Source organism: Amblyomma maculatum, chromosome 4 (genome assembly GCF_055883805.1).
Source record: "Amblyomma maculatum isolate TAMU_Amacu chromosome 4, ASM5588380v1, whole genome shotgun sequence".
Taxonomy (NCBI): Eukaryota; Metazoa; Arthropoda; class Arachnida; order Ixodida; family Ixodidae; genus Amblyomma; species Amblyomma maculatum.
In genome coordinates this window covers 73,454,786-73,480,043 of record NC_139347.1, presented here as the reverse complement: position 1 = coordinate 73,480,043, position 25,258 = coordinate 73,454,786, and the positions used below count along the sequence as shown (strand labels likewise).

At 47.6% G+C, this 25,258-nt stretch overlaps 1 protein-coding gene across 1 annotated transcript in view; it reads right to left on the bottom strand.

Annotated features, from left to right (window-relative positions):
- LOC146191404 (putative glutamate receptor) overlaps window positions 1-3,413 on the bottom strand; it is a 24,467-nt gene extending 21,054 nt beyond the window's left edge. Inside the window, exons 1-2 of the mRNA XM_084600319.1 lie at window positions 3,345-3,413; window positions 1,585-1,685 (exon numbers count right to left, since the gene is read on the bottom strand). Of these exons, the coding sequence (XP_084456445.1) occupies window positions 1,585-1,685; window positions 3,345-3,413 (170 nt within the window). The remainder of the gene's footprint in view (window positions 1-1,584; window positions 1,686-3,344) is intronic.
- Between the last annotated feature and the right edge of the window lie 21,845 nt (window positions 3,414-25,258).

Genomic DNA, 25,258 nt, shown 5'->3' with positions numbered 1-25,258 from the left:
CGCGCAAGGAATTCTAGTCGACGATATACGTGCCTTAAACTCACTAACTTTTACAGCGAAAGCTTACTAGCTTCGTCCAGTCAAGGTCACGTCTACACCGGCAATTTGACCTCAGGTGCAGCGCGAGGAGCTGGCGCCGAGCTCTTCGCACGAGCGGCGTACGTAGCAGGCGGCGCTCGCTTATTATTCTCCTTTGCAAATCTGCTACTGCTGCTTCACCCACCGGCAAACTTTATTCGTACCGGTACCTATCTCCCCAAATATACATTGCCTGCCACAATGGCACACAGCATCCAGTCCCCTGCCGAACCTTTCCCTCCCTCGCCACCGTTCCCCATCTGGCTCGCCTCCCTGAGACATCCGACTTTTAAATGCTCTCACACCTTCGTGCCGTCTAGACCCGGCTGTGGTGCCCTTGAGATCCATGGAGGAGTCCTGCGCAGAAACCTGCTTCGTCTGTGCTTCCTTGTCGTTAGCAAGCAGCCATGGAAGATTTAAACCACAGTAAAACCATGTCTGAGCATGCTTAATAGAGCTTCCACTCTGTAAACTAGTATGCCTATACGAGTTTAACCTGACTCAGCAAAACAGCATAACAAAGCTTTCGCTTGCATAACCGGGCTTAGCCAAGCTAAGCCGCAGCTGTTTTATTTTTGCTGGCTGAAACCATTGATACGGTTTGAAGTCAATAGCTTCTAAGGCATTTATCTCTCGATAGGCCCCTAAAGAAAACTGTACGCAGCCTGGCATATAGTTCTAGACTGCTATACTGCTCTATAGCTAGCTGACATCATCTTTATAGCTCGAGGTCTGTAGTTTTAAAAGCATTCGTTCTTTGTAGACCAGTGTAGAACACTTTGTACTAGATAGTCTATAGTTTTAGAGCCACATACTTTACTGCACTTAGCTTAATCCTTCGTAACGTCCTAAATCTATAGCTTTAGAGCTATTCACTTAACTATAGGATACTAGTGAAACCTGCATGACTGCTGGTATATAGCTTATGGAACATCAAATTTTTTTATAGTCAGCTAAAGAAATTTTGTATGGTTCAAAGCCTAGGCACTATCGAACCAGGCACTATACGTGCCTGGTTCGATGCCTGGTGCTGCCGGGCATCCACCAGTTTTCAATGAGTACAAGCCTTCCCCGGCCTGATGCTCGGCTCTTCTGGGGTGAAATGCTTGAGAAAGGGGTCATGGCCCAAAATAGTTGCGCCGAAGAGACAGTGATCCGTTCCGCCATCGGACAACCATAAGTCCGCCTCGTGCGACAGAAGCAGCAGGCATTGAAGATATTATATTATTATTAGAGAATATATAATCTAAAATTTTCCATTGTCACACATAGACCAGCTTTGTATGGGCTAGCATGTGGGCCATGCCTTGGGGAGTATTTTTTTCATGAGCAGTGTAAGTACATTTATGATATTCACAACAATAGCTTTGTCAGTTGTATGATTTCAAAGGACACCTTTACGCATGGCATTACTGAAGGCTAGACACGCTCGGCGTGTGGTTCTCGTGCCCATTAGAAACGTTCAGAAACATCTCACAGACGTCAATAAAGAGAAGGGATACTAACGTGAAGTTCATGTCCTTGGCGATGGCGTCCAGCAAATTTCCGCCTGGGCCTTCCAGTCTCAGCTCGCCATTCCGACGCACACCCATCTGATAGGGGGGCCACTGAAAAAAAATCGCCGCACTCCACATTTGTCATCTAAATGCTGCGGTGCGGATGTAACGATGGGGCATCGTCTTAGGCCACTCTGCTGCCATCTGAACACACAGCTAAGTCAGTGTCATTTCTCAACGACAAAATACGGATTGCGTCAGCGGTGTGCCTGGGATTTTGTTGAAATCGCACTAGATTTATTTTTTTTTTCGTCCAGCTTAGACGCTTGAGTGAAAGTAGATTTCATATTTTTCTGCTTTTTTACGGCAACTAGTGGGCGCGTAACTGCTTACCACGGAAGCATATATGTGTTTTGGGGGCGGAGGATGAAATTATAGATCTAAATAAAAGCCCTCAATCGCCTTCCTAGTTGCAACTCTTCTGTACCTCCTTTGCCTCTAATTCCACCCTCCCCTTCACGCTTCCCCACTTTTCGGAGATAAGAATGAAATACAGGACTGGCCATGAAAGTGCTGCCCTACCCAGTCGAAAACAACTACAGAACTGTGTCAAAAATACGACAAAATATCCAGTAGTTCCGTCGTAACCATCAGACTTTTCTGTAGTTCTGTAGTACTTTTCTGTAGTTCTGTAGGCTTTCTGTAGTATATTTTTGTTGTCTGTGGTTCTGTAGCACATTTCTGTTGTAACTACAAAAATTTCTGATGTTACGACAGAATGTTTGGTTGTCACAATAGGTTTCCCGTCAAAAACCGCACAGAAATTGTCATAACATCAGAAAATTTTCTGTAGCTTTTTTTTCCGACTGGGTAATGATAACGTCGGCTGTTTAATGTAAAGTTTACATTGTTCTCGCCCAACAAATGATGCTATCCTTAATAATACTCAGTCATCCTGCTCTCCTTCGTTCTTCGTTCTGCTTGCCTGTGTTCCGTGCTTTTAAAAAAAAGCGTTGAAAGCTCTAAAAGAATTGGCTGTAGTTTAGACTCGGTTAAACCTGGTGTGAAGCGATAGCTACGGCCGAGGCGCATGGCAAATCTCTATATATATTCGAGATTGACGTCAGCGATCATACGTCTAGCCACGCAGCTGCTAACTCTTAAGCTACTTCCCACGTCAGTTGACCTTTGACCTTGACATTATATTTACCTTGAAATCGACCTTCGGTAAAAAATAAACAAAGTGGTTGTGGCTTAAGTTCCAACGTAACCTCAAAGCTGTTTGAAGGTCATCGGAAGCACACTCTGACTAAGGCTTTACCTCGCGTAGGGAAGCTATCGCTTCAGTATATTTTAGATAAGAGAGTGCTCAGGTGACTCAATGCGCATTGCATTTTGCAACGCTCGCACTGGGTGGGTTTTCTTCTGCCCCCGCTTGGCGATCGTGGCACTGCCGAACTACTCTCCTCCGCGGGCAGCTGCTTCCACGAGGAGCACTTTGGCGCTTTTCTTGTGGATCGCATTTCAATGCGATACCGTTAAATACCACGTTCTCCACAAAATCCTAAGTCAGCGTTGCGGGCGTTGTGAGCGAAAAAATTGGTTGTGGCTTAGCTTGGTTAAGCCTGGATATCAGAAGCGAAAAGGTTCGGCGATGCCATGGCTTAGCTTGTGGTTCCTTGGCGTAGCTGGCCCACTACACACACTTTCAAATGGATTGTCTGCGAAGGGAGACTGAAACTCACGAGTAGCATAGCCAAGCTCACTCACCCGAATGTCAAGGTCCACTTTTTGTAAACAGTTAACCTCATCATCACATCCAGTGTTCTTCTCAGCCATGGAGGAAGGAAAGAACTTAATGAGGCCCTGACGTCATTTTTATTTTTTATTTTTTTGAAGCCGGCGCGGCCGCGCCGCGACCGGACGCTGCAACGTCTCTCCTCTTCATTTACCCTCCGCATTCTCTTTCTCCGCGACGCTCACGTACCTAGGGCCCTTGATCTCATAGCACCAGCCTCGCCGTTGCTAATGGCCCGACTTGGCTAACCCTAATTTTTGACGTCACTTCCGCCACACTTTCTCCAATGCATTGGGAATGGCAAGGGCCTCTCCTAAGTTGTTTCCTTTCTCCATGTTCTCAGCAGTAAAACGCGCCCGTCTTGCTGCGTCACTTATACGTCTCTTTTCAAACCGCTCGGCACGCTGTTCTTCACTTCCCTCGGCCCGCCGCCTCCTCTTGTTTTCATTCCGCCGTGCAGCCGTGGCTTCGGCCTGAGCAGCAGCACCTGACATCTCGTCTCCTGTCATTCTTCTTCTTTCCCGGAATACGATGTCACGGTGCCACGCCGACGACTTGAAAACCTACGCAGTACATCATCCTTTTTCTTCTTCTCCTGTGACGTCACGTGGTTTGCGCATGCGCAGCTGTGGCTTTTTCTAACGAGGGAGCACACGCGAGACTCTGGAGTTGACTAGCCTAGTGAAGCTTTTCGTTTCAAAATCACGTGCGTACTTCTGGCAGGAGAAAGTTGAACCGTACTGACCGATGGTCGGGTTGTATAATGCCACGAGACCATATGTAATGGCCGATTTCGACAGCCGCTGCCAGCTCGGGCTTCGCATTTGTGAAAGGAGGGTGAGATCGGAATTCAGCATTACAGGACCCTTAAACCCTGAGTCAGACAAGCTTCCTCTAGACCAGGCCACACGGATGTGCTCATACAGCTTGGTTAAAGCGGGCCTTTATATTTACGTCAGGTAATGTTTCATATAGCATATTGGCTTACGACTTGCGACTGTGTGATAACCAGTATGTGTGCGACAACATGGGCAAAAAGTTATATTATTGACCGGACAGCAAAGACATACGTGAGCGAAAATCCTCAAAAGGGCTGCAAAGGAAATCCACAGCCACTGTCGCGTCGTACCCTCGAAAGCGGAGCTTTAAGTGGCCCCCCTCTCCGTGTTTTAAGGTGTAAAACAGACTGGCTTGAAAACATTCAGACTGGTCAAGCCTGTTTCCAATTGCGTGCTCATTTCTAGAGCTGTTTTGATCACATGTCTGAGTAAGGTATATGTAATGATCGCTGTATGTTGCCACGAAGCTATTGGCACGCCTCCAGACAGAACCCACTATGGGTGAACGACAAGACTGTACGCGACAGACACGGGGAGCTATTCGGAATAGGGGGACATGCGCGGCATCAGAGAAAATGTGTTCAGAAATATGTTGACATGTTTCCAGTGGACGAAGGAGAAAAAGGCATTCCGCTCGCTCGGCCTCTAATTGAAACAGGCTACCAGAATTCGATACATCCCAACCAATGGTATATACAAACAAAATGTCACACAACGCGCTCACTCCGCTTCCTGTAACGAACGGATCTGCAAGTCCAAGGGCGCTCGCGTATAATAAGTTCTGCGCTTCTGCAGCCCTGTCGTAATATTAAATCGAATACTTTACCAGCCCCATTACGCGAAAATCCAGTCGCCGGCTTGTGGACTCGATGGTACGTACCCTAAAAGACTTCAAGCATCCACAGAAACAAGTGTGACAAATGCTGCGCCTTTCCCTTCCTATGACGATCATTAAAGCGAAAGCCTTCCTAGGCTCGCGGTAAAAATCGCGTCGGCGAGATTTGTCCGCGACATCTGCCAACGAGATTCTGCAAGGGACAGATAGTGCGGTTTTCTTTTCCTGTTAACTGATTACCATGCTGTAAACCATGCTGTGACATTTTTAACGTGTAATGATTCCGTGTTCTTTCTATCTCATGTTACCGTTTTTGTAACCAACTGCACGCGGTGGCATTTGTACACTTTTTTCCTTTTCAACCCCCACGGTAATGCCAGACAATGGCGCTGTGGCTATAATGAGAAAGAAAGAAAGAAGGAAAGAAGGAAAGAAAGAAAGGGGGCGGCAGAAAGTTAGGTGGGCGAATGAGAAAGGAAGAAAGCCGGTGAACTTTGATGCGTTCAGCGGAACGCTGGTTGTGTTCGACAAGGGGAGCGCGATGTACCGTGCGCAGCAGCAACACACTCCACTGCAGATTCTGCAGTGCTCTCGGAAGGAAGGAAAAAACTTTATTTTGCCCTATATTATTTTGGTGGTTTTGGGGGCGTCTTCAGGGGTGTCTCCTTGTTGCATCCCCAGGGGTCTTTTCCGTCGACCTCCTCCACTTTTGTCCAATGGTCGGTTGCCCTCAGTCCAGGGCTCCGCTGACCACTGCCGCCCGCTGAGCTCGCTGTGCCAGACCTTGCTAGTCTTTGCAGCGGTCGCTGGAAAGCTGAGTCTCCCATTGCTCCGCGCTCGGGTTTCGAATTGTGGGGACCACGTCTATGTTTTGGCAGGCCCATATGATGTGGTATAGTGGGGGCTTTTCGTCGCACCACGGACATCTATCTATCCACGTATATGGTACGGTGCATTTTGTTTAGTGTGTGTAGATTTGGGTGTGAACCTCTCTAATTGTCTCCCAATGACAGCTTCCTCTCTGTTGGAAGAACTGTGCGGTGGGGGATGTCGAATTCTTCTTCCTCTATAGTTTTCTAGTATGGCCGAGTATACTGTCGTGACGCTGGGGCTAAGTCGACCCGGCCATCACTTGGTAGCGTGCAGAGACTCCGGGTTCATGAAGGATTGAATCTTCGAAGTTGGTAAAATATATACAAGCAGGTTTAATGGCACTTTGAAAAATCTTATTTACATGAATATTTACAAGAAAAAGAAGGGTACATCAGCAAAATGGCAAGCGTTAAGAGTTCATAGCGAGAAGCGACTGGATGAGCCGTTTACCCAGGGCTCAGAGCCCTTTTTTCGGCTCTGCACTGTCCTTAAAACCCCCTATGTCCAGCCCCCCTCTGAAGATGCTGACCAATCAGTTCCAGGGCACGCCCCTCAGATATCGGCATCCAATCGAACACATCACTGCACTGATGGTCTGAGGCACTGACTGGTCCGGCATTAATTCGTTGGGCGTGATCACTTGTTGGCGGGAAAAGCTTGGGAACCGCGAGGAGAGGAGGTACATTTCTATTCTTCAGCAAAGAAACCACAGGCTGGTTCTGACATGTGGGTTTCCTTCTCAGAAACCCAAGCGCACGTGCGCGCCACATAATGATCCCAGCATTGTCCCTTTCCGACAATTGCAAATCTTTCCTGCATTCCTGGGAAATCACTTAATGGCCCTATGCGTCATGCTCCTTTCTTGTCCTGCAATTCAGCGGACATGTCACTCTGTCGTCTTCTTTGGACAGTAGGCATTCCTCACTGGACGATAGGGCTTCTCGATGGGAAGGGTGAACAAAAGAAAGAAAGCACTTCCGGCTTTTTCCCGCAGGACGACATTCCTTTGTATTTTTCTAGACGTTCTCTTGACAGGGTCAATTTGGCATTTGCAGGGTTTTCACAAGGCAAAACAGGCTTACACAAAGGATTTATGGAAACAGGCTCACTTAGAGCCTTTGTACCAACAGCACATATCCACAGCACTTATCCATGCCCACAGGCGAACAATAGAGCGCGCAAATGCGGATGCACGGTCGTAACAGCCTCCTCCCCCGCCAGAAGAGTCTCGGAGGGCAGCAGTCGCAGCTGCTGCATGAAGAGACGACTTAATGGCCTGCACGTGAACGCTTGAAGCTCGCTGTTGCTTGTCGCGTTGTCTCGATTGTCGTAGGCCAAATTGCTTGAGCTATCTGAAACTCAACCACATGTCCAAGCAAGCACTCGGCACCCGTCTGAAGAGACCAGGTTAAAAGAAAACTGCCATTGTTGTTCGAGAAAAGCCCACTCTCAAGACGTTCAGGACCCACGTATTCCTAGAAAACCAAATGTGCTGCTTTACATAGTCACACATGTACAAGTGCACGAAAAAAAAAAACAACCTGATTATCAATTTGGATACATGGTGAGGAACACCTCGGACCGCTTAGAAACAGCGGCTAAGCGCGTCCGCATTCCCATTTAACTTCCCCTTTTTGTATCTTATTTCAAAATTGTACTGCTGTAAAATCAAGCTCCACCTAAGAAGGCGACTGTTCTTCGATGTCGCAGTTTGCAGCCAAGCCAGGGGACAATGGTCCGTCTCTACGGTGAATTTGGCCCCTCCAATATAGCACTGCAATTTTTGAATGGCCCATACAATGCAAGCGCACTCTTTCTCTGACGTGCAATAAGCCCTCTCTCTAGAACTCAGTTTTCTGCTCAGGTAGAGCACCGGGTGCTCATTACCGTCGTCATCTCTCTGGCAGAGAACAGCACCTAGCCCTCGATCACTGGCATCACACTGGACCGTGAATTCTCGGTCATAGTCTGGAGCTCGCAATACCGGACGGCTAATCAGCACAGCCTTCAGGTTTACGAAGGAGGCTTCCTTTTGTTCGTCCCAGATTACATTTGACGGTTCTGTCTTGCGGAGAGCGTCGGTCAGAGGGCTAGCCAAAGATGAATAGTGAGGGATGTAGTGGTTGTAGTATCCCGTCAGCCCTAAGAATGCCCGAATTTCCGTCTTCGTGCTCGGCCGCGGGTAGTCTGCTACCGCAGAAATCTTAATCTCGCTGGGTTTCCTGAAACCTTGACCTACATTGTGACCCAAGTAGTCCACGGTCGCCCTTGCCAGGCAACATTTCTCGGCCTTTACGGTTAGTCCAGCTTGACGCAAAAGGCTCAGTACAGCTCTTAGATGTACCATATGGTCCGCCCATGAGTCGGAAAAAACCGCAATGTCGTCTAAATAAGGCACCGCGAATGTTTCACACCCCTTTAAAACCCTATCCATGAGTCGGGAAAAACAAAATGGAGCATTTTTGAGCCCGAAACTCATCATTGTTGGCTGGTAGCTGCCCGTCGGAGTGACGAAAGCCGCGTATCTGCTGGCGCGTTCAGTGAGCGGTACTTGCCAGTATCCTCGAGTAAGGTCCAGCGTAGTCACATATGCCGCTCTACTGACCTGTTCTACTCTCTCCTCAATATTCGGAATAGGATACACTTGATCCCTGGTGAGAGAATTTAGCTTTCGGTAGTCTACCACAGGCCTAGGGTCTTTACCTGGAGCTTCTACTAAGATCATAGGCGAAGCATAATCGCTTTCCGAGGGTTTTATTACTCCCAATTCCAGCATGCGAGTTACTTCCCTATCCAGAATTTCTCTTTGCCTTGGAGAAACTCGGTAGCACCTTGATCGCACTGGCACGTCTGAAGTCAGCTCAATATCGTGCTCAGTCAAATCAGTCCTGCCTGGCCTGTCCACGAAGCAGGCCTCAAACTCTGTTAGTATTTCGCCCAGATCGGACAGCTGGGATTTCTTTAGTTCTCCTCTCTGCTCCGTCTTTTTGAGAAGCTCCTGAGCGTTGCTTCCTTTTCCGCTGAGGCAAATCAAGTTGTCCCCCATCTCCTCGGGAAGGTTTAACGTTAGATTTACCACGGCTTGCTCCATAGCTAAGTCCTCTCGGGTTTCACTTAAAAGTCTCGTGAGATTACAAGACACTGGCGGCAAGAGGTTATTCTCAAGAACGTCCTCATTCCGCGTCTCATCAAGCTCACTTTCAAGTTGACTTATTTGAGATGCCTCGCTCTCAAAGTTTTCTGACCCGCTATCTTCTACATCGACCACTGTTTTAACTGCCGTTTCCTCCGCTGTGGAATTTTCTGGACTGAGCAGTGTAGCTAGTTCTCGCGCCTTTGAACGTGTTAAGGCTTGCACAACTCTGTCTCCGAAAAGGATGCCCCTCTTTCGCAGTAGCATGTCCGATTTGTTGGAAAACAAATACGGATAGCACTTAGGAAGCTTTCCTGAAACGGCAGCCTCGGTTGTCAACTTGCCGAAAGGGCCCTCGATGACCACGTTCGCGATTGGCAAGCACACACTCTGTTCCTCCACTACCTGGCGGATCCACGCACACTGTCCTGTATAGTCGGAATGCGACACATACGCCGGATGGACAACATCCATCGTTGCGGCCGAATCGCGCAGTACCTTGCAAGGTTTCCCGTTGACTACTAGGTCATGCAGGTAGGGTTCTAAAAGCTGCATATTTTCATCGCAGTCACTGACATACGAGAAAGCAATCTTTTCTTTCCGGCAGTTGACGGCAATGTGACCCTGCTCATTACACCTAAAGCATGTGAGCGGCTTCCTAGCCTCAAGCTTATTCTTTGTGTTCTGCGCGTTGGTCACTTCCCCACTTTTCTCACTGCCATCCTTTCTAGGGCGTTTGCCTGAAGAAGCCTTCCTTTCTTCGTTTGCAAATCTAGCAAAGTGCCTTTTCTGACGGTTATTCACACTTAACTTGGGATTGCGGGGCCTATCCACTGCTGGGTTGCTGAATTGCCGGCGCGAAGCATACTCCTCAATGAGTTCGGCAGCTTCAGTTGCCGACTTAATTTCGCCTCGGTCCTGTAACCAATTTATTTCCTTTTCTGGGAGGCAGTTATAAAACTGCTCCAAAAGAATTCGCTCGACTACAGCGTCCCTATCACTGTAGGAATCAGTGCTCTTTAGCGACTCGCCCAAATTGACTCTTAAATTATACAGGAATTCAGGGTAACTCTCGTCCCTGGACTTAGTAGCGTTCCGAAAACGTTGTCTGAACGCCTCGGCGCTAAGCCTATACTTTCTCAGAAGGCAAGCTTTGACCTTTTCGTAGTTGTCCGCGTCCTCCTTGCTTAGCCGCGCGACAACCTCCGCTGCCTCGCAGGGCAGAACCGTCAATAATCTCTGAGACCACGTGTCTCGCTGGAAGGACAGTTTTTCGCAGGTTCGCTCAAAGTTAGCCAGATACAGACCGATATCCCCTGATATCACATATGGCTGCATGTACTTTGACATCTTGAAATCTGCCTCCTTGTTGAGAAGAGGTACCGCTAGCTGGGGACAATTGCCCGACCTCTTGCTCAACTCTAGTTCTAATTTCCGGAGCTCAATTTCTAGCTCCAGCCTTTTTGCTTCTCTTTCAATTTCACGCTCTTTCTGCTGTCTGAGCTGTTCCTTTTTTTGACCGATGAGGTTCCATGCTTCACTGAGCTCCTCATCATCGGTTCCCAGATCAGTGATTGCCTTTATAATCAAGGGTTTTCGTGCCAAACCACTTGTATCAATTCCCAATTCCTCACACAATAGCAACAGGTCCGGTTTCTGCAGCTTTTGTAGGTCCATGATCGCTCCGAGTGTCGGCTACTTCCAAAACAACTGTGCAAACTACCAAACCTAAAGGCGTTTCCACACTCTTTACCAGTTCTAAAATCTAACCCTGTTCTAGAACCTGGTCCACATCAGAAGAAGAGCCAAGCACTCACCCATACATGCGATCGATGTTCCGAGCTGCTTTCTTGTTGGCCGATTGTTGCTCCTGCTTGTTGCTTGAGATGCCACCTCCGATCACCAGATGTTGTGGCTTGTGGCTTCAGATCCACCTCCAATCACCAGATGTTGTGGCTTGTAGATCCAGATCCCACCGCTGGTCACCAGTTGTCGTGACGCTGGGGCTAAGTCGACCCGGCCTTCACTTGGTAGCGTGCAGAGACTCCGGGTTCATGAAGGATTGAATCTTCGAAGTTGGTAAAATATATACAAGCAGGTTTAATGTCACTTTGAAAAACCTTATTTACATGAATATTTACAAGAAAAAGAAGGGTACATCAGCAAAATGACAAGCGTTAAGAGTTCATAGCGAGAAGCGACTGGATGAGCCGTTTACCCAGGGCTCAGAGCCCTTTTTTCGGCTCTGCACTGTCCTTAAAACCCCCTATGTCCAGCCCCCCTCTGAAGATGCTGACCAATCAGTTCCAGGGCACGCCCCTCAGATATCGGCATCCAATCGAACACATCACTGCACTGATGGTCTGAGGCACTGACTGGTCCGGCATTAATTCGTTGGGCGTGATCACTTGTTGGCGGGAAAAGCTTGGGAACCGCGAGGAGAGGAGGTACATTTCTATTCTTCAGCAAAGAAACCATAGGCTGGTTCTGACATGTGGGTTTCCTTCTCAGAAACCCAAGCGCACGTGCGCGCCACATAATGATCCCAGCATTGTCCCTTTCCGACAATTGCAAATCTTTCCTGCATTCCTGGGAAATCACTTAATGGCCCTATGCGTCATGCTCCTTTCTTGTCCTGCAATTCAGCGGACATGTCACTCTGTCGTCTTCTTTGGACAGTAGGCATTCCTCACTGGACGATAGGGCTTCTCGATGGGAAGGGTGAACAAAAGAAAGAAAGCACTTCCGGCTTTTTCCCGCAGGACGACATTCCTTTGTATTTTTCTAGACGTTCTCTTGACAGGGTCAATTTGGCATTTGCAGGGTTTTCACAAGGCAAAACAGGCTTACACAAAGGATTTATGGAAACAGGTTCACTTAGAGCCTTTGTACCAACAGCACATATCCACAGCACTTATCCATGCCCACAGGCGAACAATAGAGCGCGCAAATGCGGATGCACGGTCGTAACAATACCTTGAGTGCTGGCAAAAGTTCCGTGGACTCGTCGGATGCTCGGAAAGTAGTGTATGCTCGAGCTATCCTGTCGGCCTTTTGGTTCCCTGCCACCTCCATGTGCCCCGGTACCCACATAATTTTGTGGGTGGTCTTGTTTTCTTCGTGGTTTTTAATTTTGTCGCTCACTGCGAGGAGTCTTCGAACTTTTTTCTGACCAATAAGCTGCAGAAAAGCCTTAGAGTGCACTTTTTACGAATCATGGTGCACTTTCGTATCGTGCCGGAAACAATTGCGGGGTTGATAGAACACCACTGGTCTGGTAACACCGCTTGTTCAATCCGCTGTATTTTCTTAATTTTTTTATAAACTGGTTGACAGCAGAGGGAAGGCACAGTATCTATCACATTTATAAACCGGTTTAAAGCAGTGGGAAGGCGATGTATCTGTCACACTTTTTCTGTGGACAAAAAAAAACTGATTGATTTATAGGAAGGGAAAGGCGCGGTAATTGTCTCACTTTTTTTCTGTGGACACCTCAACTGCGCCTAAGGCAAGGGAGAAAGGTGGGAGCGAAAGCAGTAAGAGAAAAAGAGGAGCCGTAGTGGAGGGCTTCAGAGTAATTTCGACCACCTGGGGATTTTTAACGTGCGCCGACATCGCACAGCACACGGACGCCTCTTCGTTTCGATTCCATTGAAACGCAGCCGCCGAGGTCGGGTTCGAACCCTCTGTGGACAAGAACGGCACCTTAAGGGAAGGAAGGTGGAAGGAGAGAAAGACGAGCCGTAGTGGGAGGCTTAGGAGTACTTTCATCCACCTGGGGATCTTTAACATGCACGGATATCGCACAGCACACGGACGCATCTCCGTTTTTGCCTCCATCAAAACACAGCCGCGAGTGGTAGGGCTCGAGTTCGGGTACTCCGGTACAGTTGTCGGCCATCTTGAGTACTGCCCCACCACGGCGAGGCTAATAATTTTTCTTTCCCCTCTCTCCACAGCTCCAATTTTGAAGAATCAAAGGTCACCCAAAGGTAAAAGATCAAGGTCATGACCTTGCGGTGTGACCCTAAGGTGGGCCGCAAGGTTACACTTGAAGCGGTTAGATGTTTGGGGAAATGAAGGCACAGTATATTAATAGCTACACTTAGTCCTGGTGCTACTTGAAGGCCAATGCTATAAATAATAAATAAATAGCCCACGCTGATATTTTGTGTCGGTTTATAGGAAACGAAAGGCACAGTGTATGTCGCATTTTGTGCACACCTGAACCGCATGACAACAATTTGTCCTCCTGCTCCTTGATTGTCAAATTGAAGCGCACATGAAGACCGGATCTACCTATAATGAAGCTTTCGCTTCAAAAATAGGTGCGAAACAAGCAGCGACGTGCAACCAAGCGAGGCTTCAGTAAAACCTGACAGTGCGCTGCTGATTTGCAGCTTTTTGAAGAAAACCACATATGATTACCTTTTCAAATATTGTTTTAATACAGTCCGGGCACTTTAAGAAATGTCAAGAACCTACGACATAAACTACTAAAGTGTGATCGTAGTATGGAGCACTTTATGTAAAGATGCTTAATGATCAATACAGTAACTGGATATGTCGCAGATTTAGTAACTGAATATACTTGCAAGGTAAATATGTTTCTAAACTCGTCGGCTGTAGTAAATGCAACAAATTATAGAAAAGGAACAAAAGATACTCGGGAAGAATTGCACTTCTCAGTATTGTTCCGTAAGTAGATACGAAAGCACGAAAAGGGAAGGCTATCAAGAAATTCTGACAAAGCCTTCAAATCATTGCTCCTTTGTCATCGTGGCACTCACGTGGTGGAAAACGACTCGAAGAGTAGTGAAGCCGTTGCGAGACATTCTGAAAACAAGAAACAACAGTAACTGCTATTAACAGGTGCTTCACAAAAGCGTGCTATTATTAATGCAAAACATTTAACTTGCTACTAGAAAAAGTTCTTAAAGTTCTGCAGTAAATTACTGTGGAAAGCGTCGATTCAGAGTCCTTTAAAAAAACAACGTATGTGTGTAACTCAACATGAACCCGAACACATTGTCAGCATTCAGTGAGCTATTGCCACATTCCAATGTGAGTTAAATGTAAAACATTTTAAGCGTAAGCTGTACTGCTGCACTTCTTAAATAAAAAGCAACTTCCAGATTCCAAGATGGGCTGGATGGGAATCGAACCAGGGTCTCCGGAGTGTGAGACGGAGACGCTACCACTCAGCCACGAGTTTTTTTTTCTTTGTTTCCTGGCTTTGGTTCATACCATTTCACAAGAACACAACACGAATAACACAAAACAAAGTACGTGGCTGATGATGACTCAGCCACGAGTTCGATGCTTGAACCGGTACAAAAGCGCTTCTAGTGAATGCGGTGTTGCCTTAGAAACGTGCCGTAGAACGTTATACTGCGGTGTATATCGGTAATTATGAGCATGTTATTTACAGAAGTCGCAGTTACACGAGTAGCGAAGTACGTTTCCGCTACATTTCTTCTGCTCTGCGCACATGCAGAGCCATCTTGCGGCAAACACAGAAGAACCCGCCTCGCAATGTGCGGCGCTGCCCCGACACGTGGCGCGCCACTCGCCCCTGACGTTTCGCCGTGCACCCTCACGGGTTGTAGAATCAAGCGTCTTTCCTTTCTTTAGATCACTATCTTCGCTCACCCGCTCCTCCCCTTCGGGCTGCGCGGGTACCGGGGCGAGGATGCCCCAATACCCTTGCGTTTACTAAGTTTTCTCGACGAGGTGCAATAACGCTATCGCGTTCCACTCTTGAAGGCGAAGCTTAGGCGTCCTCCAAATTTTTCCTCTATTTGACACGGAGCAATATCTCGCATAGCAACAACACCTATCACGCGCAGACACCTGACCCGGGCCGTAATGGAAGGGAGGTCGATGGGAATGAAAGTGAAAGTGAAAACATAGAAGTGCTGCAGTGGAGGGCTGCAGTGTAGTTTTGACCACCTGCGGATCTCTAACATGTACTGACATCGAGCGATAGATCGCATAGCAACAGGGCGTGCCACGTGACCTACGTAAATTGTACATTGGTTTGTATGAAAGGATAGGCGCAGTATCTGCCACACTTCTCCGGGGACACTTGACCCGCGCCATAAATGGAACGGAGGAAGGTGGGCGTGAAAATGGAAAGATAGAAAGAGGTCCCGTAGTGGAGGGCTTTGTTGTAATTTTGATCACCTGGGAATCTTCGACGTGCACTGACATCATGCAACATACGGAAGTGTCTCCGTTTCGCCACCTTGAAACTTAGGCGCCGGCGTTCATTTTCGAACCCGGGTATTCCGGTTGACTTGTTGGGCGTATTAAGCACTGCTCCACCTCATCGGGGTTCATAATCTTGTAGCGAAAGCTACATTGGCCACGAACGAGAAGTTTCGCGAGGCGGGAGGCACAGAGCCGTTATCACCGTGGCCATTATCTAGCAACCGCCGCAGATGGCGGACGCCACGCGCTCGCCGCGCCATCTGGCAATCAAGAAGCAACCAGAAGATGTCTCGTCTTTAATGCAAGAACATAGATAGACATAGTGATTAGCACACCTTAGTTTTCCTTCTCTAGCGTAAGGATGATAGGCTAGTCAGCGGCGCATTTCAGGCGAGCTTGTACTCAGCATCGGACAGGATTGGATTGGACTAGATTAGATTGCAGTGGATTGAACTCGATTGGACTGGTTTGGAATGAATTGAACAGGATTGGTTAGATTGTGTTTCACTGGAATGAACTGTACTTTATTGGACTGGATTTGATTAGACTGCATTGGTTTGGATTGGATTAGATTAGACTGTCTTGGATCGGATTACACTGGATTGGATGGGATTTGATTGGTATGAAGAGCTGCGCCACGCCGCTTCTTTTTTTTCTTTAGTGCCTAATTTATTATCAGATTTTACACATATAGAACATCACACATATACACACACACATAGAGTGAATATTACGCGACAAATACACTACATGGGTTCAAACCACGCGATTTGGGTTGCGTGATCCATTACAAATCATTCATTTGCAGCAACACTTCCATTCTCGGAAGCCACTCAGGCACTTCGTCTTGTGTCTTGAGAACTTCAATAACGCTCGCAACGGCTTCGAGAAAATACTGCCGTATTTTCCTCGCATCAACGTCTGCATGTCTGAAAGCCATTCTGGATCGCCAGATACTGTACAGGCCCAATAACATGATCATGTCCAGCGGTAGCCCATCATCATCTTCAATAGGTAAAAATCGAATTGCGAAAGCATCCACGGGTAGGTCTTTTTTTATTGTTCGTTGTAGACGAAAAAGACTTCCCAACAGCCTAAGAAAACGTGTTCGATAGTTTCCGTTGCGGCATATGAAGCAGTGATTTCCCCAAGGTACAAAAAAACTTTTCATTTCTAAATAAGTCTTAACTTCTAGTGTATTGCTATGAAGTTTGAACAAGAAAGTTTTTGTTCCCCCTGGTACGGCCATATTTTTTACTCCTTTAAGGACTGACTTCCATGGACCTGCACAGTACAACAATCTGTACAATGGGACCGGGAGAAAGACATCGCACAAGTCCTTGTAAAGTTTCTTTCGCGTCACAGTTGATAAATATTCAAACGAAAAACGGGCTTGCAATACACGACATGACATGTACACTTCTTTAAGGATTCCGAAAATCCTCTCTTGCATGCTCGCCGAACTTACAACAAAAATTGGTAGCACTCTGTTCAATCTAACCTGACACACAATTCGTAAAAATGGGTCCTTTGTATCACGAAAGAACGTAAAACTGTTAACCCCTTGGCGCAAATACAAATGCGCCAAACCAACTCCTCCCGAGCGGGCAGCGGGTCGTGAAACGCTCTTCATAATTCCGCTTGTCTACCGTGAGGATGATAGCGGGATTCCGCGAGTGACAGATGCTGCGATTGGCACGCAATTTGAAAGTACCAAAGACTAAAATAGTCAAGTCACTCAATTAGGATTACGTCAAGGATATGACGTCACCCATCTGCCGTCAGCTATGAGGATCAAGAGGGAACGAGTGCACTCCAACGCCGCCGGCCGGCGCTTCGTGCCTTCCGCGAGTGACAGATGCTGCGCCTTTCCTTTCCTGTAAACGAATTATAGAACGCCAGTGAACTTAGACGCGCTCGATATGGAAGCCAATGAGAGTTTTGCTGCTGGGGAATAGCGCAGAAGACTAGAGAAATCAACTTCTTCTGATCACAAGGTACTCACTGCTTTTCGCTACGTGTATCTAGGCATATCAGAGCTAAGCCATCTTTCTTTTTTTTTTTTGCGACAGGATGGCAGTGCCTTGATGAGCGCATGAATAATTGAGTATCATTAGAAGAGCTCATTGTTCGTATTGTTGCGTTGCAATGGTTGATCATACAAGACCATTGCTGTCATATCCCTGGCACCTCACTCTTACGCCGTTAGGTACAACTGCGAATTATCAGAGTTCTTCTTACCTTAATTAGCCAAGGATTTCGATGAGTTCCGCTTTAGTGACCGACCACAGCGCAGGTTAAGCCAGAATGGTCAGGCTTCCTAACGAACGGATATCGCTTTATTACATAGATGTAAGTGCAGTTGGCATAGAAACGCAGGACGCTAACAAATCGTATACGTGCTGGTGCATCGGTTATAGCTAACCGCATCAAGGTCGAACCTGTAGACCGCTGAGCCATTATCCTTTTAGATACAAATACTGTACACTAGTGCACAATCACGTTATGGTTCTGATATTAGCATGACCCAAGGACAGACGCGCAGGTAGACGTAGGACCGTGTACACGTGCAGGGACGTGCAGACGGACCAAATAATGTTATTTTGAAATCATTGAGCCCGAATTAGCTAGAGCGCCTCTCACGGGCCAACAGTCCCTTCGTCGTCATTACGACTCAGCGTAGAGGTTGGTTGGTTGGTTCATAGGAAGGGAAAGGCGCAGTATCTGTCACACTTGCTCTGTGGACACCTGAACCGCGCCGTAAGGGAAGGGATGAAGGTGGGAGTGAAAGTGGATAGAGAGAAGGGGGGGGCGTAGTGGAGGACTACGGAGTAATTTCGGCCACCTGGGGATCTTTAACGTGCGCTGACATCGCACAGCACACGGACGCCACTTCGTTTCGCCTCCATCGAAACGCAGCCGCCGAGGCCGGGATTCGATCCCGGGAACTCCGGCACAGTAGTCGGGCGTCTCATTTCGGTACTATAGGCACGTGGCAATATTAATGTGTCGGCCTTTCGTGGGCCATTTCAGGTGAGATGCAATACTTATCCGAAGCATTAAACTCCAAACATAGTCACACTGGGAAAAAGACTAAGGTACCCTCGATACATTATTCACGTTATTTTCACCGCGATTAAACGGGCACACTTAGTGAGCCTCTTCGCCCAAATATTTCAGCATTACAGAAAGGAATATCTCTTGAAAAGTAAACGTTTACTTTTTGTTGCAGATGAAACGAGTATTAGTGAACCTCTTGAGGCCCTGTGATCCGCACTGTGTCTGCACTTCTGTAAATTGTTTCAAGCTGCCAGAGAACGTTAAGTTAAATTGGTTCACAGGAAGGGAAAGGCGCAGTAACTGTCACACTTGCTCTGTGGACACCCGAACCGCGCCGTAAGGGAAGGGAGGAAGGTGGAGTGAAAGTGGAAAGAGAGAAAGGGGAGCCGTAGTGGAGGGCTACGGAGTAATTTCGACCACCTGGGGATCTTTAACGTGCGCTGACATCGCACAGCACACGGACGCCACTTCGTTTCGCCTCCATCGAAACGCAGCCGCCGCGGTCGGGTTCGAACCCGGGAACTCCGGCACAGTAGTCGGGCGTCTTACCACTGCACCACCCCGGTCCTTCACGGAAAGTTATATCAACCCTTAAATGTCTGGTTTGTTTTTATATTACATATGGCACTGCCCCGGACTACCCCGAACTTGCCTCGAAGTACATGCACCTTTGCTGAAACTCCTTCAACAAAGGCGTCACGATTATATATATATATATATATATATATATATATATATATATATATATATATATATATATATATATATATATATATATATATATATATATATATATATATATTTTCTTCTACTTTGTGTTTAATTATCTTTCCCCTAAACAGATTACATTACTAATTTCCGTGCTTATCCAAGTAAACAATAAAAAAAAAAAGACAAAGTACCATCCCCAACGCTTTCCTTGGCCTCGCCGACTGTTGGCTTCTTTCCTTCATATATATATATATATATATATATATATATATATATATATATATATATATATATATATATATATATATATATATATATACCATTTATTCCATGCATGTATCAGATATCTGTTGAATTTAGAGCAGGGGTTTTTGGGGAGTGCTCTCAAAGGTTCCGCGAGACCCTACTGGACTTCATTACCCTCCCTCTCCCCCGTTGCTCCTGTTAAAATTCTTGCCAAGCGAGCGGGCCAGGCACAGTACATGGCTCGTTGAAACCTAGTAGTTCAGAGCGTTCTATTCTCTTTCTCAGCTCATCATCATCATCATCATCAAAACGTTTTATTTCCACCAAATAAAACGTTTTGATGATGATGATGATGATGAGCTGAGAAAGAGAATAGAACGACCCATGTACTGTGCCTGGCCCGCTCGCTTGGCAAGAATTGTAACATGAGCAAGGAGTTTGTCGCCGTGAGCATATGCACCCGACCACAGCACAGGCCTTCGCATCTTGGCAAGATGCTTCACGCCGAAGCTCACTGCCGAAGTCAAGAATGCAAAACAAAAGTGTGCAAAATAACTAAGAGAAAGAAATGTCGGAAGCGCCCATGCACACGCAATAACAATAATACTAATTGGTACACCGCGGAACGGGAAGGCGCAGCATCTTTCACACGTACTGTGGACACCTGAACTGCACCGTAAAGGAAGAGAGAAAAATGGCAGTGAAAGTGGAAAGAGAGAAATAGGTGCTGTAGTGAAGGGCTATGGAGTAATTTCTACCACCTGGGGATCTTTAACGTACACTGACATCGCACAGCACACGGACGCCTCTCCGTTTCGCTCCCATCGAAACGCAGCCGCCGGCGCTCGGGATCGAACCCGGGAACTCTGGCACTGTAGTCGGGGTGGGGCACCGCGGCGGGGCCATGTAGGAGCAACTGATTTATTTATAGGAAGGGAAAGGCGGGGTAACTGTCTCACTTGTTTTCTGTGGACACCGCAACCGCGCCGTAAGGCAACACCACCTAGTCTAGGTGGTGTTGCGTAAGGGAAGGGAGGAAGATGGGAGTGAAAGTGGAAAGAGAGAAAGAGAAAGAGATCGTCACGATCGGGACGATCGCTTGATGGGCCCGGGTCATGTTACGGACGACAAGGAAGAAGAAGCGGGCAGTGGCGCGGGCAGGAGCGCTCGCGCTAGGCCCGCGAACATTCATTAAACGTCATCTACCATCGTCATCGGTCATGTTCTGTCTCCTGTCTTCATCGGCTTGCCGCTTCGTAACAATATTAACAATAATATTAATTGGTTCACCGGGAGGAAAAGGATGAGCATCCGTCAAACTTCTCTGTGTGGGCGCCTGAACCGCATTGTAAGTGAAGGGAAGAAGGTAGAAGTGAAAGGGGAAAGAGAAGCTTTTACGCAGTTAGTTTTATTTCCCCCTGTCTGGTCTTCCAGGGTCCGCTTCGCTCTCCCCTTACTAAGGCGAAAGCCTTCAATGCTTCATACTGTCGTTAGCAAATGTGTCCGCGTTTCGGGTGCATGCCTTATATGGGCATATGCCAATCACCATTGAAACGATACTTTGGTTTGGTTTTGGGAGTTAACGACCCAAAGCGACTCAGGCTATGAGAGACGCCGTAGTGGAGGACTCCGGAAATTTCTACCACCTGGGGTTCCTTAACGTGCGCCGACATCACACAGCACACGGGCGCCTAGTTAATCAATAGAAATCGGATGATATCGGAACAGGATTTAAGGTATTTCCAATTTCATGATAATTTGCGACTAATAATAAAGTGGTTAAGCAGATGGCCCTAGGAACCCATGCATTTGTAGGTACTCGCCATCACTTACTAGTTATAGGGTGTTTACCTACACTATTATAATCAGACATTAACTAGTACTCAGAAAGTGTAAGTCATGGTTAACTATCACTAACCAATAGTAATGATTAAACTTTTCGAGACATCCATAGCCGGTTCAAACCTCAGGCTTTCGCATTTCACCACTTTAGTCGCCAAAGTGTCTCGTAATTTTTTTATACCTGTTTCTCCGGTGTTGTTGAGGCTGTAGGAAGAAGGAAAAGAAAATGCACGGGCCTGCTACTGGCTCTGTAGCTGAGCCACCTCCGCTGCCTCGTGCAGACAGAAGAGAAAATAGAGAAGAAAGAAAAGGAAAAGGGAGAGAAAGATGCGTCCCGCAACAACAGCCGTCGTCCGCCACCGAAGCGGTGGCGGGTGCAATGACGGCCTATCCTCCGTTTCTCCGGTGAAAGCGCACATTTGGTTCGTTTATAGGGAAGGAAACGAACGCGCACTATCTGACCACACTTCTCGGGGGACACCTGAATCGCGCCGTAAGGAAGTAAAGACAAGTGGGATTGAAAGCAAAAAGATGTGCTGTAGTCACGGTGTAAGCTGTAGTGTAGGAGCTCCGAATAATTTCAACCACATGAGGATGTATAACGTCCGCTGTCGCACATCATAAGGACACCTTTCCGTGTCTCCTTGAAGGAGACACGCAAAGGAAGGAGACAACATGTTTGACGTCGGTATTCGGACACCTCAAGGTATTGCCGTTGCGTTGTTGCATTCATATGTAGCATCATGCACTTCCGATGCAGTCAGAGTAGTAGTCTTTGCAAAATTTTAATTGCAATGAAGAATACATTAATTATTCGTATTGACTACTAGTTGCTTTTCTGTGCCGGTATCGGCAAACAGAAACAAACTCATTTGGATTGCTAGCACTTTAAAGCGAATGCGAAAATGTTGTACTCCTTAGGTGCTGGGACGCGGGTTTCTGCGCTGCGTCAATGAGCTTCAAACATCGCAAACATGTGCTAGCGTTCGATTGCTTATTTTCGGCTGTGAGTTTGCGCATCTTGCGCATTTATGCCCCGGTGGACTCCAGCCTTAGCAGTAACTTCTTTAAAGGGTTGGATGTTTACTTTTTAGACGGCCGCCATGTAATATGTTCAAGGCTCTGGTCGAGGGCGACCGACTTGGAACGCACTTGAACTGCAGCGCCTGGTTCAGCATTTTGCGCTTGTTGATACCCACGAACTCATGCATGGGTCGCGTTTCTGCTGGCCATGGCGTCGTAGTTCATCTGCGAGCTGGCTGGACCGCGCATATGTGCCGCAGTCTTTTCTACGTATGTGTCGGCTATGAATGTTGTGAACTTGCCTCAGACGCCCATTCATATTTCTGACCACCGGCCAGTCATTCTCAGCCTTTCCTTTCCTAGTGCTGGCTCATTTCGTCCGTGGCGTTTTGGTGTGCGCGTACTACACGATTCGCGTTCGCGTGAGAGCTTGTCGCGAGCTTTACCCGTCTCGCTTTCTGGCAATGCTGAAAATGAATAGGACATGCTCAAATCAATTTGGTGCATGCACAGTTCGGCAGAGGGTCGTGCACTACATCGTCGCGTGTCTCAGGAGCTGGTAGACACGGCTGCGAAGATCCGCATCGCACACAGAGCGGGTTGACGTATACCCCTCTGATGCGCGCATGGTGCGACGAGTTACATAGCCGGTATCAGTGTCTTATTGGAGCCTCGTCCCTTTCGGCGGCGGCCTGGTGTGAAAGACGTAGTCCATCTGCACATCCTGAGGTGCATCGATTTGCACGAACTTACATCCATAGCTCAGCGTTGAGCGGAGCGCCCCACTCTGCGTCCCATCCAACTAGGGATTGTATGCGTTTCTTGACGCACTTCAAAGGCATGTCGTGTTCAGGTGCTACGATTGATGTAGGAGCTGTAGAGAAGCATCCAACGTTAGCTCGGTTGCCGCTGGTCAGCCCGGTGATGCATGATGTGCTTTGTGCACTTCCTTCTTTAGAAGAGGTAAAGACAGCTTTAGAGTCAATGAAACGCGGGTCAGCGCCTGGGCCTGATGGGCTCCCTGTGGAATTTTATTTGGGTTTCTGGGACGTTGTCTGTCCAGCACTGACCAATGTCCTTCCACAGTGCTTTGAGCATTTAGATTTTCCGACCAGTTTTTGAAGAGGGCGAATAATTTTGATCCCAAAACGTGATCCTGGATCATCTCGTCCAGAAGAGTGGAGGCCGATCACCCTTCTAAACGTAGACTACAAGGCTCTCGCAGCCTCGTGGTTCGGCGCTTGAAGGGTGTGATGGCCTCCCTTATTGGTTGTCATCGGGCGTGCTCTGTTCCTGGCAGGGAAATACATAGTTTGTCGTATGCCACTCAAGACATTATCGATTACTCACAGAGACGCTTAGCTAGTGGCATCCTTGTTTCTTTAGATCAAGAAAAAGTTTTTGACCGGATAGAACATGGCTACATATTCGGCGTTCTGGATGCTTTTCAGTTTCCGCAAATTTAATATGTTTAATCAAAAGCATGTATGATATGGCATTCAAATCACACTGGCGATGGATAGGTGGGAAAGTGCCCCTTTCACTGTGAGCCGAGGTGTCCGGCAAGGTTGTCCCCTCTCGCCTCTTTTGTTTGCACTCAGCTTAGAGCCTTATTTGTGGACAATAATTATAGACCAAAGTATCCGTGGCCTCCCTCTCCCAGGGAGTCGGACGCTGCGTGTGACATGCTTACGCGGATGATATTACGTTGTATCTGCGTGATGAAGCGAGCCTGCTGCGATGCCTTCATCTTTTTGAAAGATACGGCAAAGTGTCTGGGGCTGCTCTCAATTTTGAAAAAAGTAAATATCTATTAATTGGCAGGCCAGAAACGCGCCTTAATGGTACTCTATCAATTATGCACAGTGACACCATCCGCATACATGGCATTGATTATGAGGCACGTGGGATAGTAGCTTCGGCGGGGACTTCCGTCTTAAACGAGGTGCGCAGCAAGGTGACTACAGCCAGTGCCTTTGAACTACCCATGCTGTAGAAACGCTACCTTGTTCATATTGTTTTCTGCGGGCGAATATGGTACCTCGCACATGTAGCGCAGCCACCTCTCAGAATTTTGCGTTCCCTTCAGTCTCTTGTAAATTCATTTGGGGGGGGGGGGGGGGGGGGGGGGCAGGTCGCACGGAACTAGTATGCCGTGCGGCACTCGGCTAGCCACGTTCGAAGGGTGGGTTTGCCTTCCCTTATTTGTCAGTCTGTTGTCGGCTGCTGGCTCTACGCTTCCTTCTTCGTTTGCTGCAGGGTGATGAGTGCCCAGCACGAGTGCATGCCTTCTATTTTTTAGGCACAAATGTGAGGGAGTTTGTCCCTGACATGCCACTCAATAGGGGACCTCAGGCTTTCCGGATGCCTGTTTTTTATTCGTGTATGGTGACATTTCGTCGCCACGTCCGCCATGTGAGCCCTGACTTAGACGTCTCGGCGAACAGAGTAGTGGATTCAATGGGAACGTTACTACTTCCGCTAGCGCCTGCGGAACGTAGGCGAAGGGCAGATTCCACTTGTTGGTTACCACTCACAGCGCCGTTTCTGCCAGGGCATTTACGTGACTTTACGTGACTTTACGTGGTTTTTGGAGTTTGGGGCTTTGCGATTGGGCATTTTGCGGACCGCTCAGTGCGCCAACTGCCCACTTCAGGAATCCAATCGTCACATGGCCCAGCAATGCGTCGTTTCTCGTGTTTTTTGGAGGGCAGTACATGCCGGTTTCAGAAGTCTAGGTATTAACCGATTTCAGATAAATGGCAGATGTCCTCGCGGTCGCATTACACGATTGCTGATTGTAGCTGTCGCTTTCGCGTTATGGCGCAATCGTTGTGAGGCTGTCGTATCGAGCCGGCGCCGACGAGCGCTTTTCCCTGTCCTGGCACGTCAACGAAAGGAGATCGTAAGCTTTCTGGCTGAGGAACTTTTCTACCTTGGTGAACGAGAGTTCCTTCGCCAATGGTCTTGCCCTTTTGTTTCCGTGTCAGATGGACGTGTCCGGGTGGTTTTTAACTCACCTTGGTACCTGTAATATAATGTAAATATTTATGTCAACTCAATCCTGTACACATTGCAACACACATGTCGAATAGACGCGTACTGAGTGGT